The following is a 19,588-nucleotide window of genomic DNA, read 5'->3' as shown; positions in this document are numbered from 1 at the left end:
ATGAATTAAACCACTGAGTGAGTACTTTATGATGTATTTGCTAAACTATATGATTCTGTTGTCTGGTCGGTTATAAATTATATTACCACTGTTTGCTGCCACTGAACCTTCTTCTATCGAAGTCGTAGATAATAGATAATAGTGTTTCTTTGTTTCGGTTGATATGGAGTCGACGCCTCCTTTTATTTGTCACAAAGTGAAAGTTTTAACTCGCACAATATCCGCGATGCAATTTCATTGATTATGAAACAAGCTCTTTATTTATGGGGACAAAGGTTCATCTTTATATGGCCTTAAAAACAATTTATTTGTTACCTGTCATTGTGTCTTACTGTTTATGGCGTAAACTGTTATGATGTTTTGTTGGTATTTTTATTAAAGAAGGCAGTATGAATATTTGCTATATTCATTATACGGGTTCATGTTTTAAACAAGTAACCACAAGATGTCTGATCCAAAGTTTACGTTTGAAGAATGTATTTTACCTAAATGCATGTAGAACATACAATCATCTCTAAATTGCATTTTATAATAGGTTTATCTTAAAAACGATGTAGGTATATTTTCATCTTAATAAAATTGAAAAATTCCACTGTGAAATAACAGTTTTTACATGACAAGTTTTTCATGACAAGTTTTACAGGTTTGATTTCATTTCTTCCAGAAGGCCAGAGAATCATGAGGAATAACAAAGCATGTATAAAAATATGGCGATACAATAAATATGATATAATAGAAAACCATCATATCATGTGATTATATAATTAAATAATCACTTTTAGGCATGTGTTCTTATGAGCGTCTAATATAATAACAGTGTCAGGAAATTAACATATACATCGTATTTACTATAGCTACAAGTTCTTTATATGTCTCCTTCTATAAATCTCAAGTCCATAGTTTATGCCATTGACCAGTCTACAGTTCAACACAAGGTTACTCTGCTAAAACCTGAGAGAGAAAATACCTGATGTCATGTTACAAAACACTTATCGGATGACTTACAGGTCATATGAATTTGCTACCTGTCCATCGGAACTCTGGCAAATGGTGTTGACTATTGATCGGTAAGCCATTCAATAAGTGTGTAAAAGTTAATTGTCGTATTTCAGAATTCGACTGAAAAACATGTAAAAAGAAATAAACACAAAATATTGTCAAAAATTGTTTTAAAAATTATTTTGACTTTTAAAGTATCAAGTTGAACATAATACAGTCACGACGAAACAGTTATTGTCAAAGTGTTAAATATATGTTAAATTTAAACACATTTTCGAACCATAAACAAAATTTTGTGAAAATTATAAAATATGTTTTGAATTATTAACAAATTTTTGTGACATTGATACAATATATTTTGTTCTTATTACGCATAAAAAAAGATAAACATACATATGCATGGTGAATATATGTTGCATGATAAATCAAAATATATAATTTTTATACAAAGAAACAAATGCAGTGATCGCATATGAATAATCACAACATGTGAATGATCATTATTTATATCAGTTGTATACAAGTAAAACAATTCAATAGCAGACGTCACTTTAGTTCTTGGCTCTAAACAGACAAATAGGTAACTAGCGAATTAACAAAATGATAAGTAGCAAAAGTTGTTCATGACCAACCAAATATCTCTGGTCATAAACTGTAATACAACTATAAATTCCAATAAGATGTACAAATCATGTCAACTCCATCCTTAGTCTGAAGGATTTGAGCAGAAACAAAATACTACAAAGGTCTAGACAGACAGACAGACAAACATACAGATTCATAGCAATTACTTGTCTAAAACCTCCTCCCACTTCTCATAACAGAGGATGACTGTCAAAATCAACAAAATGCTGCTTAAGAATTTTGTAGAAAACAGTGTTTCTAAAAGTACAACAGTTGGGACACTTTAACCAAAATTACAGCAGGAGTGAAGAAATCTTGATCATACTCTTGGAATTCTGAGAAAAAAATTATAATGAGTACTGTAGCTATTGATATTCTGAATGACTCTCAGATGCAAACAGTTTTAAGTATAAAACTGGCACGTGAACATACATCTACATACATCTACATACAAAAAGAGACATAAAATAATAGTTCCGCTTCAATAGGCGTGATTCACATTTCATTACTTCTCATGAACAGACTCAATCACACCAAGTTTGCTATTTCGCTTGCTAGTGTTCTATGCTTCCAATGGCTCTTCTAATGGATTATTTATTATAGTAAGTTTCGTTCCCTAAAGGTAAGTAATATCACAAATTTGACCTCGAATATAATCGTAACCTATGCCGATGCCAGGAAATAGCTTCCGTGACATTCAAGCCAACATGCAACACAATAACATGTTACTGTCTATCACAGTCTTTACATTTCCGTCTACAACAGACGAACCATGACAATATATGTGTTATTCAAGTGAGGTGAACCAGTGCTTGAGAATGTTTCATACCACGAACTGCCACAAATTAAGTTCTATAATCGATCCTTACTCTTGAACGACAGTTATAACTTTTCAATAAAAAGAACAATGTATATAGCAATTGCCAGAACGACACCTGTGACATTTTCGAGTACTCTTGCACTTCTAGAAGTTGTGTTATCTGGAAAAGGAAAAACATATTTTATTCAAATGTACCGTTTTCGTCAATATTTTTTAAAATATAAAATCATGATATTACAACTCTTCCATATACATCAATGAGCAAAGAATATCTAGAATAAATACAAAAAGAAACAGTGAAGAAACTGTGTTTTTGTCTGTGACGTTGCTACTGGAAAAGCTAAAGAATCTTTATCCTTGATGCATGTTTATTACAAATAAAACAACATATAGAGTCATAGGTTTTGACACTGTCATGAGGGGATTAGGCAAATAAAGTTTTCCTACCTTCGACACAAGTAGGAGGTTTCGCAGACCACTTTCTGGTAGACAAACACTTTAAAACGGCAGAACCTTTCAATTTAAAACCAGCGTTGCATTTGAATGTGACGTCATATCCATAGGCAAAAGTCAAACCGCTTAGATGCATTGTTCCATTTGTAGGGGCTTTAAGCGGGTCGCATTCTAAATTCAATAATAAAGAAAAATATATCACATGACGTGAAATAAACAAGGTGATCAAGAAGACTGTATTGCTATAATACCTAAGTAAAGAACATACAAATGTTGTGAATTGGTTTCGTGTGGGTCTATGAAAAAACGCAATATCATGCGCATTGAAACGAGTTCCTTACAACCAGTCTTTTACTCTCAGATACTCAATATATAATATGACCTAAAATTTATCAAGACAACGACTCTGACCAAGTTTTATGTAGTACAGATGGTAGTTAGGCCTCCACAGTTTAAATAAAGTATTATCTGTGTATAGACTCAGTAATCTAGTTTTCGAGCCAACATGAATTAATCGACACAAAGTTTTCCAAGACGCAGGTTTCTTTTCAAGAATCAGACCATGCAACCTTGTCTTTGATCCCAGGAGAAAAGTTTTACAATTATTATAGATTTTATTACTACAAACATTTTGGTCAGGATTCGGCTAGGTAATGTAGAAAATGTGACCACAAAGTTGGAACTAGAGGGCGTGGGCGTCATCAAGACAAACATTTTGAAACAACTTCGTGTAAATGAGGTATACAAAATGTGAGTGTTTCTTCGATTTAATCTGGTGACAGAACCTTTGACGGGAAATAAACTCGTTTCAGACATGACCTGTATTAGACAAATATTCTGACTTGACTTAATGCGGTCTCTAAATTGTAAACAAAGATTTCCTACGATTTAACCCAATAGCATTTTTTTTATCTGATTGTAGACCAAATTCCAAATATTTGACCATGTTTCATGTAAAGCAAGTACAAAATGCAACCTATGGAGTGAAAGTAGATTTTTTTACAGGATTGGACTCGGTAATCTAGTTTTTAATTCCAGACGACCCACTTCTAAACATTATTTTATCAAGACAAAAAAAAATCTGATCAAGTTTTATTTATCTATTTATTTATTTATTTGGGTTTTACGGCGCACCAACACAGTATAGGTTACATGGCGCCAAACAGGACTACAAATTTTGGTTTCACATCTCATTTACATCGAAATAAAAACATGATGTATGGAATCAAAATTTGCATACCTGCTGGAATCACAGAGTTACAGCAAAACCAAGTGTTAAGACCCTATTAGTCGCCTCTTACGATCATGCAAGGGTAAGGCAGTGGTTCCAATTCTTTTCATACACAGATCATCCCAGAACCACATGGGGCTGATCAAGTTTTATGGAGATCAAACTAAAGCATCGCCGGGTGCTATCGTTCGTCTGAGGTGCTCGGCGCAAGAGAATAAGCAAGGAAAGAGTTATAGTTCTTGGCCTTCTTACTCAACTCCTGATGACAAACAATGTATAAAGTTTCAAAAATATAGTATTCAAGAAAAGCGAATCTAAACAAAATAGCACATAGAAATGATAACTTTTCAAGTTCAAAACGGCTTATAATTCTGACAAAATGCAAGAAAGGTTTACAGTTCTTGACCTACTAATTACCTTAATGATAATAAACAAGTGTATAAAGTTTCAGAGCTAAATTTTGACCAAGATATTCCATTTTTCTAAGTACAAAAAGGGTCATAATATAAACGATCGAGAGTTACGGTTATTGGCCAATTGATGATAAACAAGTTGTATAGTACTCAAGTATAGTACTCAAGTATATTGGACCTAAACAAAACAAAATCACACAAGAAAATTGCTATTATTTTGACAAAATGTATGCTCGGCAAATTTACTAAACTAATGATGATAAACAGGTGACCTAGCTTGTTTATAGGTCCTAGATTTCTTTCTGCGTATCATTTTGACGTAGTTTTATTAGAATTTCGCAAAACTTAACGAATGTAAATAATGGAAGATGCATGACGGCGACACATATAGACGAGTTCATACTGAACGCATTAGCTTAATTTGATCACTGTGCTCAGGGGAGTTTACGTGCAGTGAATGTTTAGAATATTGTAAAAACCATACATTTCGATAACACAGTAAGCAAATTGTAGTTTGATCAAATGATATTCGATATAGAAATATTATGTCTGAATTCAGTCATAAAGTTTCAAGCTTTGTATCTGGTCTTAATGAATGTGCATAATTTCAATGAAACCGCCTTTAAAACCTGGAAAAATTTTACAACCACACAGACGAATTATGAAAACAGTAGCGGCAAATTTAACATCTGGCCTATGTTTTCAAAGACAGTTCTGAAACACGAGATCAAGAAAGAAGCACACTTACTTACAAGGTTGGATCTAAAATGACAGCATAAAACAAACTGTTTCTTTCTGTAAACCTGTTCGACTTAGTTTTGCTAAATATGACGGAGAAAAAACAATCCGTACCAAAGAAAATGACATATGGTAAATCAGACAGCTGCAGTTTAGACAGAATTATTGGCACCCAAATGGACTTGATTTTAGTTTCGAAAGTACTGAATGAACCGACTGGCCAAAACCAAAATAAAGTCATATGGCAATGTCAATCTGTAAGTGAATGGTTATATGTAGAAGTAGTCCGTAAATAATCACAATCTGTGAAAATATCTTTCTGAGAATTGCTCGAAATATATATGAAATACAACATATAGCAATGTTACAGAAATATAATCAAACTATAAGCCACATGAAGCTAGACGAGTAACCATTTACTTAAACGCTACGGCTTTTCACATTTCATTGCCTTTCATAAACAGACTTAACAGGTTTTGTTACTACTTTACATCACTTCGCATGACCACCTTTTTTAATTACAGAGATTTTAGTAGTCATAAGATTTTCAGGCCAAACTTTCTTTACGCAAATACAGAAAAAATAATACAGAAAGCAGTATACCAGCATTGGCTCAAAGTTTATAAACTGAGCCTTCGGGTCAAACTCTTTCAAATGGTTACTGAATTCAGAACAAGCTGCAATGTGTATGTTGCTGAATTTTAAGACTGGTCTCCTAGCTAAGTACGATAAACATAAAACCTGGTTTTATATTAAAAGGAAAACAAACGAGAATGACTGACCGACTGGAATACACTTTGTTTGCACTTCCCATTCCAAATCCCGTTGACATAGTGGCATGTTATATGTAGGCCGGTATCCATCATTACATTCCATCACGGCCACTGCACCCAGTTCAGTCCCACTCAATGTTGTGTTTATATATCCATTCTCTACTTCAGGTGGAGTGCCACAATCTTAAACGGAGAAATTCTGTTGATCTCCAATAGATACGATTTTACTAGACATGACTACTACGTAAGATTTCATATACAATACTCGGTGATAAATAAGTTAAAACCATGAGACCAGTATAGAACGTTGTGCTATGTGAGATTTGATATACAATACTCGGTGATAAATAAGTTAAAGTCATGAGACCAGTAAAGAACGTTAGCATTGTCAAGGCAATGGTTTTTCATGCTTTATAGAGTAAACCTATCGAAAGAAGTTTTCTGTACTGTATGCTGTGTCACTCAACGTTTGTACCCACACGATTGAGTATTTCTAACACGTGTAAACATCTAAAATGTTTACCTGCATTTATCCAGCTGTATATAATTCCAATTCCATTGAAAGCAGCGTCAGAATACTGACCACCTCCAAACGAATCTGGTATACATACTAAAGCTCCTAAAATAAAGATTCTAACTGATAATGATATGAACCAAAATAAATTTATATTTCGCCTGCTGAAAAACGATTTGTCGTATCTCCATTTTTTCACAACTGAGATATTGGTGCAGTTGAATCAAATCTAAAATGCCGTATATCTTTAAAGCACTGGCCGCTCACCGATATTGCTTCAAATCCAAGATTAGACTGATAATGCCATCCGGCCGGTTTACGGAAGGGCAGTAGTACTAACAATGTACCTGCCTATACCTAAAATAATGCCGGATGAATGTAAAATGCCGCCAACACTTTGTGCCGGTTCCTATAATGATGCACTGAACGGCAACAAATCCTGGAAAATTATTATGCTTTTGTGACTTTTAACCTCACAGCGTGAAAGAATGGTTCTAATTAAATGATAATTCTAAGAAATCCCAATTTTATGAAGTACTAGTTTCTAAATATGTATTTTATTAAACGAGGAAGAATCTATGTAATTCAATGCCTTTTAACAATTGCAAGAAAATAAAACAGGGACGGACGCAATACAGACATAACCGAAGCTATGGTATTATGCTATCCGTTTTAAAAGCAAAATCACGGCTAGGTGCAACAATAATAACGACTATTAATAAAAACGGAACAGAATATGATAAAATAACATGTGGCATAATTTCATGAATGGATATTTTAAAGACATCCTAGCGACGAGTAGAAAATGTTAGGAAACAATGTCTCTACTTGCACAATGTAAGAGTACTTCGCTTTATTCATCTTCGCTAAAATTCACAAAACTGCAACATGTATGAAATTGTCCGGACATCACGCATGTATTCACTCACCTGCTTGCACGTATGTATTCGCTCACCTGCTTGCACGTATGTATTCACTCACCTGCTTACACGTATGTATACACTCACCTGTTTGCACGTATGTATTCGCTCACCTGCTTGCACGCATGTATACACTCACCTGTTTGCACGTATGTATTCACTCACCTGCTTGCACGCATGTATTCACTCACCTGTTTGCACGCATGTATTCACTCACCTGTTTGCACGCATGTATTCACTCACCTGCTTACACGTATATATATATGCACTCAACTGTTTGCACGTATGTATTCGCTCACCTGTTTGCACGCATGTATTTACTCACCTGCTTACACGTATGTATACACTCACCTGCTTGCACGTATGTATACACTCACCTGCTTGCACGTATGTATACACTCACCTGCTTACACGTATGTATACACTCACCTGCTTGCACGCATGTATTCACTCACCTGCTTGCACGTATGTATTCGCTCACCTGTTTGCACGTATGTATTCACTCACCTGTGTGATGGTGCGGTATAACGACGTGCTTTGGTTTATACAACATCATCGTCCGGCCTGAATCTTTCGAAAATGGAAAGGTAGTCCAGTGCCTGTTATAACCGTACGTGAAGCCCCCAAATATACAAGCCCTTGAGTCCTCATCTTCGCGAGTTCTATTCCTGTCGGCAAGGTACGGCGAACTAACAAACCGGAAGCCTTGATTATGACTAGTAGGATCTTTAACCTGTGCCTGTAATTGTATATGTTTAGATATCTTCAGTAAATTTAAGGAACAGATTATTTGCCAATGATCTGGACAGGTTAAAAGTGTTCATTTAGAAATCAATTCAAACTGTATATTAAAATAGAGAAAAGTGAAAACTTCACAGGTCGCTCAACACGACAAAAATAAAAATGTTGCAGGCTCGGTTTGATTGAGCCTGTTCATGGACGGTAGTGGAAATGCACGTTTCCGTCCACGCCCTCTAGCCCCGGGTTGAGCAGAACTCAACATTTACACATGTTAAAAGTACAAAAAACAATTTAGAGACATCCGCAGATGTATTCAAACGGCGGTGAACATGGAACCTTCAATGATACACGTGTTGAGGCGTGTAATTCCATGAAGAGCGGTGTTTGGTCCCCAGATAAAGTAAAGGGTTTGCCCCAAACGAGAAAACAATGGGCAGAAATAAACAAACTGGAATTCAGGAAGGGGATCTGAGGTTATGGAGCCTGCGTATCACAGGAACTGTCAAAAGACAAAATTAAAAAGCAGGCACCATATCCAAGGGGTGATTAAACAATACCCAAGGCTATGAAAGCGGGAGTATTGGAACCACCCAGGCCGAGATGGTCATGTTGAGAAACTAAACAGTACCAATAACACGACATAAAAGTCGTGCTGAACGATCTGAGAAGATCGAAATATAACAGCCCTGATTGAATGTACGGGGAGACTTTTTACGGCCGCCACACGGCACAAACAACGCTGCTGTGATAATAAAATAGAGAAAAATGAAAACTTCACAGGTCGCTCAACACGACAAAAATGAAAATGTTGCAGGCTCGGTTTGACTTAGCCTGTTCATGGACGGTAGTGGAAATGCACGCTACCGTCCACGCCCTCTAGCCCCGGGTTGAGCAGAACTCAACATTTACACATGCTAAAAGTACAAAAAACAATTTAGAGACATCCGCAGATGTATTCAAACGGCGGTGAACATGGAACCTTCAATGATACACGTGTTGAGGCGTGTAATTCCATGAAGAGCGGTGTTTGGTCCCCAGATAAAGTAAAGGGTTTGCCCCAAACGAGAAAACAATGGGCAGAAATAAACAAACTGGAATTCAGGAAGGGGATCTGAGGTTATGGAGCCTGCGTATCACAGGAACTGTCAAAAGACAAAATTAAAAAGCAGGCACCATATCCAAGGGGTGATTTAACAATACCCAAGGCTAAGAAAGCGGGAGTATTGGAACCTCCCAGGCCGAGATGGTCATGTTGAGAAACTAAACAGTACCAATAACACGACATAAAAGTCGTGCTGAACAATCTGAGAAGATCGAAATATGACAGCCTAAACCCTAATTTTAAAAACATACCTCAGCCTACATGTTGTATTGTTAAATTTTAAGAACTGAAACACACCGAATACACAATACCACTTCGACGCACCTTATAGCAATATTTAAGGTTTTCAAAAGTATATAGGTGAACTATGGTTCAGTACAAACACATGAGATGTTTACAGTAATGTGCTGAATGTTTTAGCAGTGAGAATTCAATTTAATAAGACCTGTTATAAAATTAAACTATGTCAAGCTTATCACAATGTTCGACGAGAAATTTGCTTCCATTTATCATCAAGAAAACGTATATATTAGACACTTTTGTCAGAATTAAAATCGTTGCTTTTAAATTGCAGCTCCAATCCTAAATATGAGAGATGAGTCAATATACCGAGAAAATGTCAATGTTTCTTTAGCTAGGTATGGGGCTTTTCTGCTTAGTTTTGATATTATTTTATGAATGGACTTGCAAAACATTCTACTGCTAAACCTTATGCAGGTTAACGAACTGTTATGAACCATCATTGGCTAACCTCTATATTATTTGTGCTTGCAACATTGCTACACAAAACAGAGAGGCTCCCGAATAACAAAGATTGCTGCAGGTTACCCTGTATCTACAAAGCTATGTGCAGTTCATCATAATGTTCGTCTATATTATGACATACAAATTCAGAGGCAAATTGTTTTACTCATTTTATCCACTATCATTTTGCTACATCTTATTTGATCTAATCCAATATGGCCGCCATTCGAAAATAATATTTACGGATAAGAAACTTTCCATAGTTTATGCATAGCTTTCCAACGTGTATGCGTAACTTAGCATAGTTCATACGTAATTTTGCATAGTTTATGCGTAACTTTACATAGCCTTTAACATGTTTGTCTTACCACAGCTACGTTGAGTGCACTACTTAGGTACAGGTTCACTGCAAAATCAAAATAGTCTGGCATTCTGTCGTCCTCAAGTGAAAACATATACGTCAAAAATGGGGTCAATGTTGATAGTTTCCAAGCATAAATTTCAACGGTTGCTTCAGTGACAACAATGTCAAATATCGTGTGTTTCCTGCCGTCAAATATTGCTAAAATATACAAAACATTTTATAACGCCCTTTCGTCTATCTTCTACAATTTTTGGTTTATTTCCTTCAAAATCTGGCCTTAAAAGTCAGGGAAATACTTTCTTTTAGTTTGTTTTTAGAACAAAGGCAAGTAGGATATAATCATTTAAGTAGGAATTACTTTCAAATGCGTGTTGTTTGAACACTTAAACAAATGAGTTGTCAAAGACTGGTTCCAAAAGTCAGTGTCACATTTTTGGTTGTTCAACAAGACCACTGCGTTTGGGCGCCAACGCTCGTCTGTAAGTGCTTGACAGAAGACAATACGCAAGAAAATAGTTATGATCCATGGCCTTTTTCTCTTTACTGCTAATGACAAAAACGAATTGTTTTAAGACTACAGTATTCAAAAGAAGCGTACCTTAACAAAACACAAATAACCAAGACATACCAATTTTCTAAGACAACTAGAATTATGCTCTTTGGACACACTGAGCCTTCCTCTAAATAGCAAAGGTTTTAGGACAGGCCATCTTCATATGAAGTTTGTTCGACTAAAGGTTTGAAGCAAATTGTATTCAGATAAGGTTGTGCATCTGAGTAACTTTGAATCCATTCCATCAAAAAGTGTATGAGGTGTTGAACACACACAAATTTTTCAATATGGCCTATTTTGTGAAATTATGAAAGGACCATAATTCTAGAAAAAATAGTGTGAGAAAAATGTCCATCATTTATAGTCATCTTCACATCAAGGTCCTACATCTGTGAAACTTCTAAGCATATCCTTTAAATAGTGTTTGAAATGTTGGACACGTAAGATTATATAGCAAAACTATCAAAGGGCCATAACTGCGGTAAAAATAGTCACAGAAATAAACCCTTCCCTTATGGTCAACTGTAAATCAAGCTTGTCCAACTGTGAATGTTTGAAGCAAATCAGGCTATAAGGACTATGGACAGCAGCAACACTATATGACCCACGCCCTTCCCCCCGTAAATATGGGGGCATAAATAGGGCCATCCTTCTGACACAATGCAAAGGAATGATATGGTTCTTGACCTAACTTTCTAATTTAACGGCAATAAACTCAATAATAAAATACATGTATGTGTACAAAATATCAAAGCTATAATCTATTACAGTATTCAAGAAAAGTGGAACAAAAGACATTCCGTTTTTAGTACATAAAGGGCCATATATTTCCTAGTGATGACAAAACCTCGTAAATTTTTTTTTTTTTTTCAAAATATTCAGGATTGCTAATAAATATGTTAGTATTGTACAGGGCATCATAATTATTTGATACCATTTTGAAAGTGAGTATTGCCTATAAACATCTAACATACAAGTGGTAATCAGACAAAGATGTTATATGTATGTTAACAATATTCTCTCAGAAAAACATTTGGAATCAGGCAAGTCTTAGTGAGAAAGGTAACTGATGCCAACATTTGTCATGACATTTCGCGAGTACAAAAGAACTTTCGCTGATTATCAATAATAAACATTTACAAGAAATACCTTAAGAATATTTATACTGCCAAGTTGAAAAAGTGCCATAGAGCAATCGCAATCATACCAAAATAAAATGTCCTATTCGTATTTTCCTAAAATATTAGCAAATATAGCACAGGGACTCGTAACATTGTATTATGTATTTTAATTCCAACGAAACCTAAAGCGTAATATGATGGATTCTGTCAACCAACTTTACATACGTAGTGTATTTTGATTACATGAAAATGGTACATAAAGTAAGGTTTCCTTTACATTATTTGGTCCAGCAGATTCTAAGATATTCTATTATGTTTAGTACAAATAAAAACACTTTCTTAACCGAACAAAAAGATTCAGCCTCTTTATACATTGTTTTATATAGTTTATATGCAGATCTTTTCACCATGTTTTCATACGATGTATTCAATATATTTATGTTTATTCCATATTATACTATGTCACAACATGTAAGACATCTTAAGATAAATTAATGATAACGCTTCTAAATATCTGGGTTTTTCAATTCAAATTTATTCAGGCATAAGATCATAAAACATTATATATAACATATACAGTAAAATACTTGTATACAATAATCAATATATTTAAAATGTTTTGATTAAAATTTATAAAAATCTTAGTATATATATGCTGATTAATACATGAAAGATTTAGTGAGGTATATTTTAGCTTATAACATTGAAAAAAATGATATGATTTTAATGCCTGGGATAACCTATTAAAGTAAAACTAACCACTTACTTCCGATGGGTTCACAAGTGCTTTCTGGAGTCAGGTCAACCAGTGAGTGAAATTTGGTGGGAAGGAATATTATACATATTAATAACATTTTTTTTCTTATTTTTATTATACTGTAAGAAAAAATCTGCTGTACAATTTTCTATAACAATATTTTACAATGAAAATATATTACATTTTTTTAGTTTCTGATATTTCGCAGGTCAGAACATCTCCTAAAGCTAAGCTACGTTACACCGAATGAGAAATGCTAAACATATTCCAATAAGCACCGCCCTCCACGGGCGGTACTGGCACTTACCTCCGTTTATAGAAGAATCTACCCATGTGCGCACGCTCTTGTCGTTAAATCCATACACGAGAAATGCGTTTGTCATGTTAGGTCTGTTGTACACATTTAGAGCGGATCCTGAAATAGGAAAAGAAAACAATGATACGAGTATCACAGCTGAATATTAGATTTATGTCCACAGGACAGGGGTACACCAACTCCTGTCACTGTACATTGTTTAATGACTAGGTGATATATGTTTTAAGATGTATTCAACACAAACGTTTAAGCACTTTATGCGTATTTTTCACTAAGTGAAGGATCATTATTGTGGCCTAGCTGAGTGAAATCCCAAAGAGAACACCAGGTGCACAACTTCACATGCTACATGTCAATCCTTTAATGTTTTATTACTCTGAGTCGAGTACATCTGAGATATATTTTATTTTTGAATTCTGATTAAGTCAAGGGCCGTAACTCTGGTCTTGCAAAGTGAAATAAACAAACTCAGGTGCACAAATTCACATCCTGGATAATATTCCTACATGGTTTCATGACTCTAGGTGAAATGTTTTTTAAGATATTTGCAACACAAACATTTAAGCACTTCATTTGTATATTTCAATAAGTCAAGGACTATCACTCCGGGCTTGAGTAGTGTTTTTAAGGGTATATTTCCTTTATCCATATCTCTAGATGATTTAGACAATAATTTTACTAAGAACAGTATACGACAAAAATAGATAGATATGCACGAAAAAGCTGTATCTCCCACCACTTAACACGCATACACTGTACAATGTCACATATTAAATGCTAACTCCAATGGAAATAAGTGAACCATAACATTTCAAGGATATAAACAACTTGGCCAGGCAATGATCACTCCTGTGAAGTTTGGTAGAATTTCAACCAGTGGTATAAGTGAAATAGAAAGAAATCATAGAAATTGACAAATCAAGGGTCATAAAAATTAAACCTGAACATGCCAAGGATATGCACTAAGGCTTAGCACTGATCACTCCTGTAAGGTTTGGTGGAAATACACCCAATAATAAAAGAGAAGCGACCGGATAATGATTCGGATGAAAATCATCGAACCGGAATATGCCGACGACATGCACTATGCTTAGGAATAAATTTGGTGTACTTTCTCCTGGTGGTATCGGGGTAGTTGTGTGGACAAGGTAAAAATACGAAAACTAAAGGGCCGTAACTCCACTGAATACCAATGAAACAGAACATGGCGATATTATGCATGAGGCTTTGTAAGAATCGCTCTCGTAAGGTTTGGTGGATATCCGTCCAATAGTAGCAGAAAAGTAGTCAAAACACATCTTAAAAGTTGACGAATAGAGGGCTATATAGCTCCGCTGAAAATCTCCAAACCAGCACATGTTACTAAGCATGCCAAGAACACTTTCGTGCATATTGATGTAAATCCGTCAAGTGATGTCCGAAGAGTTGCGCAGAAAATTTTGTGACAGCCGGACCGACATCAAGACGGACAACACTAAATAATTATATGTCTCCCGCATGTGGAAGAAATAATACATGACTTATGCTTTGGACCAATCTATACTAATGAAACACGAACATCTGCAATAGTTTTTACTACTGACCGGCAAGCTGTTCAATAAATGTATACTTTCAACCATTTTTAAACAAACCATTGGTTAACAGAAACATTTTATGTCTAAAAATTCTGCAACTTATAGTGATTATATCATTATCACTATATGTACGACCGTTGTGTCATTTTCGGAAGCAAATTTCAAGCAATGCAATATAAATACGTAATTGTACACATTTATTCTTAACATATCTCTGAATTATTTGATAAACTATATTGCCACTTTCATGTGTTAAAACCTCATTTGCGCATTTTTCCGTACTAAAATTGAAAACACTTATCATACCTGACAACTATACCACAGATAATAAAGTTGTCGCTTTAGAAATCCGTTTACGCTGAACCATGTTAGAACTGTTTTGTTTGCGAAAAGACGGAGGTAGAAAGGAAGCAAGATTTGCATTTATAGATTAGAGCAATTGGGTATAAAATTTCATTGTGTTATTTTTTTCCACAAAAATGATACAGCGCAGCTTTCAGTTAATTAATCATTGTGTCTATTTTATCTACGATTGTTTAGAGTAGAAAATTCATATACTTCTCAGAAAATATTAACCATTTTGTTTACATGATTAGGTCGTAGTTGATATTTACTACTGCAGCAAATTTCGTAACAGTGGAATGTTTTATCCATTCAGTTTGGACTAAATGACTATGTTTACTATTGTCACCGGTCAGGTATGGTGAAGTTATCAAACAAACTGATTTGGTTGACCTTAACTTTTTTATTATTGTTTTCGGTGGAATTTTCATTAACTGATTAGAAATGTTAATAACTGTGTGAATCATAGTCGAATGTTTTGTCTATTAGATTTGACCTTAACTATCAATACCTAAAAAAATTGCTTGAAAAGATGGAATCAGGAGGAAGGACTTATAGGAAAGGAAATGTTTAAAAAAAAATGGAATAGGATCATGAACAAAACGAGATCAGAATAGCGAGAGGGTTTAGTAGTATGGAAGAGGAGTGGTTAGCTCAATGTAAGATGGAGCTTTTCGGCTTAGAATTATAAATCATTTAAAAATTTGGCGTGGGACAAACAACAGTTATTTATGTGAAGCTGTTGTATTTATACCTGGATCGATTATTAGTATAATTCATCTTATGTGTTAAAATCTGCCGACTTTCTTAATCTGTGCAACATACAAGGAGGCGTGTAGTTTACAATTCATTATACACGTTTCTGACAGTTGGTAATTTCTTGATCAACCCTAATACGTTCTACTAATTGGCCATCTTAAATATTACATAAGGGGCAATACAGGCCTAATTTTCATACGTACCCACTCCATTTGCGTAGAAATTACTTCCGTTGTACACCATTTTAGCTCGAACAACAACAAGACCGGGGTATTCTCCTAGATTGTGTTCTAGTTCATAAAAAGAGTCACTGGCTGAAAAGAAACGCGTACTTATAGCTGCTAGAAACATTTGCGCGTATGCAAGTTGTAAATGTAATATTCAGTGTATACAAAGCAATATGTGTTTATGAATTATGTTTAAATACTACCAATTCAGTTCTAAATTAATTTACCAATATTCAGATATTCAAAGTCTTTTACCTGAATCTCAAATTGCCTTCTCCAATACTTACAGTCTATATATACTATTTTTTTGCAAAAGTGTAAAAATTAAATGTTACACTTAAAGAGCAATTACCATACTGCTGAAGGTCATGTACGCCATGGCATTCTGTTTGGTGAAAACAATGTTTAAAGTACATGAAATATTACTGACTTTTACGAGAGAAAAATTGCATTTAGACGATATATTACCTGTAGACGTATTTGCACGGAGTACTCGTGTGTCGTCTAATAAATCTGGAGTTGGAAGTGATTCGAGCTTCCAAGCTCGTGCTCTTACCGAACCATAACCATACCATTCGTATTGATAACCATACCACATGTTGTGGACTAATTTAAGAGTAAATAAACCATAGTTAAAGCCTATCATTTCAAACATAGTTTTATTCATAGTTTGTAGGTTAAACATACGACTGTTTTATATTTCAACACGAAATTGCAAAATAACTTTGTTCTTTGTTTGTTTCAGTACATGGCTGAAACATTTGCAAGAGTTGCACGACTTACTATCGACTCAATCATATCAATTTCCATAAAAATGATACTTAAAGGGAAAAATGGTTTCAGGTTTTGCAGGTCACGTAAGTTAGTCGCCAGATCCCTTGCTAATGTTTAACACAGACAATGGCCCATACAATATCAGCTAGAGCTATCACTAAAGGTGATGAATGTACCCCCACCCACACCCCTCCCCGCATGCACTGACACAGTATATTGCAATCTGACGCACACAAGATTACATAATCATGTGGAATGTATGTATATAGACTGTATGTATACAGAATAGTAACAAAACCAAAGTCCCATAACTATGCAGAATATTATCTATTAGTAAAACACGTAACATGCACCATGCGAAACAAGGGTTTGTACTGATCACTTGTGTGAAGTTTCATTTAATTGTGTGCAAGGATTTGGAAGATTAGGCGCGCACAAGATTGCATATGCAGACTGTATGTACATAGTATGTTAACAAAAAAAAACAAAGTCCCATAACTCTGCAATTTTTTAAGGAACCTAACATACCCCATGCACAACTATTGTTGTTACTGATCACTTGTGTGAAGTTTCGTTAAATTGTGTCAAGGGGATGAGGGGAGATGGTGCGCATAAGATTGTGTCTACGGACATACGGACAGACAGACAGACGAACAAACGGACGGACGGACAGACAGACAGACAGACAGACAACCTGAAACCAGTATACCCACCTTACAACTTTGTTGTTCGTGGTGAGGGAGGGGGGCGGGGGTGGCGGGGGGTAAAAAATCAAAAGCGCTTTCTTGATGAATTTTACTGCTTTCATTGTTGGCTTTTTTTTAGGAAATTAAAAAAAAAAACTATATATATCCTTAAAACAAGTTTTACAAAAACGAAGACACTGGGCATGTTTCTTTCTTTGTCCTGTCCGGTACTTAATGAACAAGGCAGTCTGAAAGACAGCTAAATCCCCCGCCACTACTATGGATAGTGAAAGAGTAAACGTTTGACCTTTAGCTGTGACCTTGACCTTGAATTGACATGGCTGACTCATTAATTCTGCATAACGTCTTGATGAGGTGATCATTTGACCCAAGTTTCATGAAAATCCTTCAAGGGGTTTAGAGATACAGAACTCAAACCTTTGACTTTCAGTTGTGACCTAGACCTTGAGCTGACATGGCTGACTCATGAATTCTTGATGAGGTGATCATTTGACCCATGTTTGATGAAAATCCTTCAAGGGGTTTAGGAGATACAGAGTGGACACAAAATGGAAGACTCAAACCTTTGACCCTAAGTTGCGACCTTGACCTTGAGCCGGCATGGCTGACTCATGATTTCTGCACATTGTTTTGATGAGTTGATCATTTGACCCAAGTTTTATAAAATTCCTTTAAGGGGTTTGGGAGATATAGAGCGGAGACAAAATGGAAGGCTCAACCTTTGACCTTCAGTTGTGACCTTGACCTTGAGCCGACATGGCTGACTTATAAGTTCTGCACATCGCCTTGATGAGGTGATCATTTGACCCAAGTTTCATGAAAACCCTTCAAGGGGTTTAGGAGATATAGAGCGGCACAAAATCAAACCTTTCACCCTAAGTTGTGGCCTTGACCTTGAGTCGGAATGGCTGACTCAAGAGTTCTGCACATCGTGACTTTGGTGGTCATTTGATCCAAGTTTCATGAAAATCCTTCAAGGGGCTTAGGAGATATGGAACGGACACAAAAGTGTTACGGACAGACGGACGGAAAGACGGACGAAAGGAGACCATTCCTATAACCCCCACCACTTGTGGCCTGGGATTAACAACGCATAAAACTATTTAAAAGGACTCAGTATTTTCATCTATGACCTCCGTTAATTTATAATTGGCACAAATATACTTTTGCGAGAGGAAAAACGAGCAATAATGTACAAGTAAGCTCAACATAATAGCAAAACAAGCATTTTGACAAATAATTAAAAATAGCAGATCAGGTATTTTCGTGTTCTCTGCCATGACCCTCAACATCTATGTGCATTATCCTTGTGTAAACTGGCATCAACTTCTTTTAGATCTTTACTGTCTGCTTACTTGCATAATTTTAACCAAGAAATTGCTCATTGACTTCAGTTTTTGTTATTTTATGAATCAATGTCAATGTGCCTTGGAACGAGGTCTTCATTATTATAGAAAATTGTTCCAAAAACAAGGATTAAAAGTGAAATAGGAAAAGCTCCAAGAGAGAGGGTAGACTCACCAAAACGAAACCCTTCAACAGTGTACACCATGTCGTGTAAATGAGGGACGGTAAAATCCCTACCGGGGAGTTTGAACCAGTTAATGGGGTCCAACAAATCTCCACCATCATATTCCATAGTTATAACACAGTGCGAATTAAAGTTATCCCTGCTAGATGCATCCCTTACAAACGTAATGGGAACAGTAGGCACAAAACTGTTCGCGGACATTTATATAAGAAAAAAGATTGTTAAAACATAATACTATACGCAAATACCCAATGCCTGTGCAGAAGGCAGAACAATAAGAAAACACCATTACGGGCCCGAGTAAACAGGCCAGAAGACAAACAGCTCAAGAGGACTTCTAGAATTACCTATCATGGAGCCTTCCACCTGTTCGGCAAGACACAATCAAAGAGGATTCCGAATGTAAAAAAAGCTGAACATAGAACATGCGTTGCCTTTATAACTTGTGAGTACTTTTTCTATTTCGTTAACCAATATATTTTATATTACAT

General features: G+C 35.5%; 1 protein-coding gene across 1 annotated transcript in view; it reads right to left on the bottom strand.

Moving 5' to 3' along the window:
* Positions 1 to 448: 448 nt before the first annotated feature.
* Positions 449 to 19,588, bottom strand: part of LOC123534397 (uncharacterized) — a 43,458-nt gene continuing 24,318 nt past the window's right edge. The window contains exons 14-22 of the mRNA XM_045316628.2: positions 16,554 to 16,691; positions 16,062 to 16,172; positions 13,175 to 13,282; positions 10,441 to 10,634; positions 7,993 to 8,224; positions 6,575 to 6,670; positions 6,061 to 6,234; positions 2,891 to 3,067; positions 449 to 2,603 (exon numbers count right to left, since the gene is read on the bottom strand). Coding sequence (XP_045172563.2) covers positions 2,506 to 2,603; positions 2,891 to 3,067; positions 6,061 to 6,234; positions 6,575 to 6,670; positions 7,993 to 8,224; positions 10,441 to 10,634; positions 13,175 to 13,282; positions 16,062 to 16,172; positions 16,554 to 16,691 — 1,328 coding nt within the window. The 3' untranslated portion in view covers positions 449 to 2,505. The remainder of the gene's footprint in view (positions 2,604 to 2,890; positions 3,068 to 6,060; positions 6,235 to 6,574; positions 6,671 to 7,992; positions 8,225 to 10,440; positions 10,635 to 13,174; positions 13,283 to 16,061; positions 16,173 to 16,553; positions 16,692 to 19,588) is intronic.

Source organism: Mercenaria mercenaria, chromosome 12 (genome assembly GCF_021730395.1).
Source record: "Mercenaria mercenaria strain notata chromosome 12, MADL_Memer_1, whole genome shotgun sequence".
NCBI lineage: Eukaryota > Metazoa > Mollusca > Bivalvia > Venerida > Veneridae > Mercenaria > Mercenaria mercenaria.
Note: the sequence above shows the minus strand (reverse complement) of the source record. Positions and strands in the feature narration are given on the sequence as shown.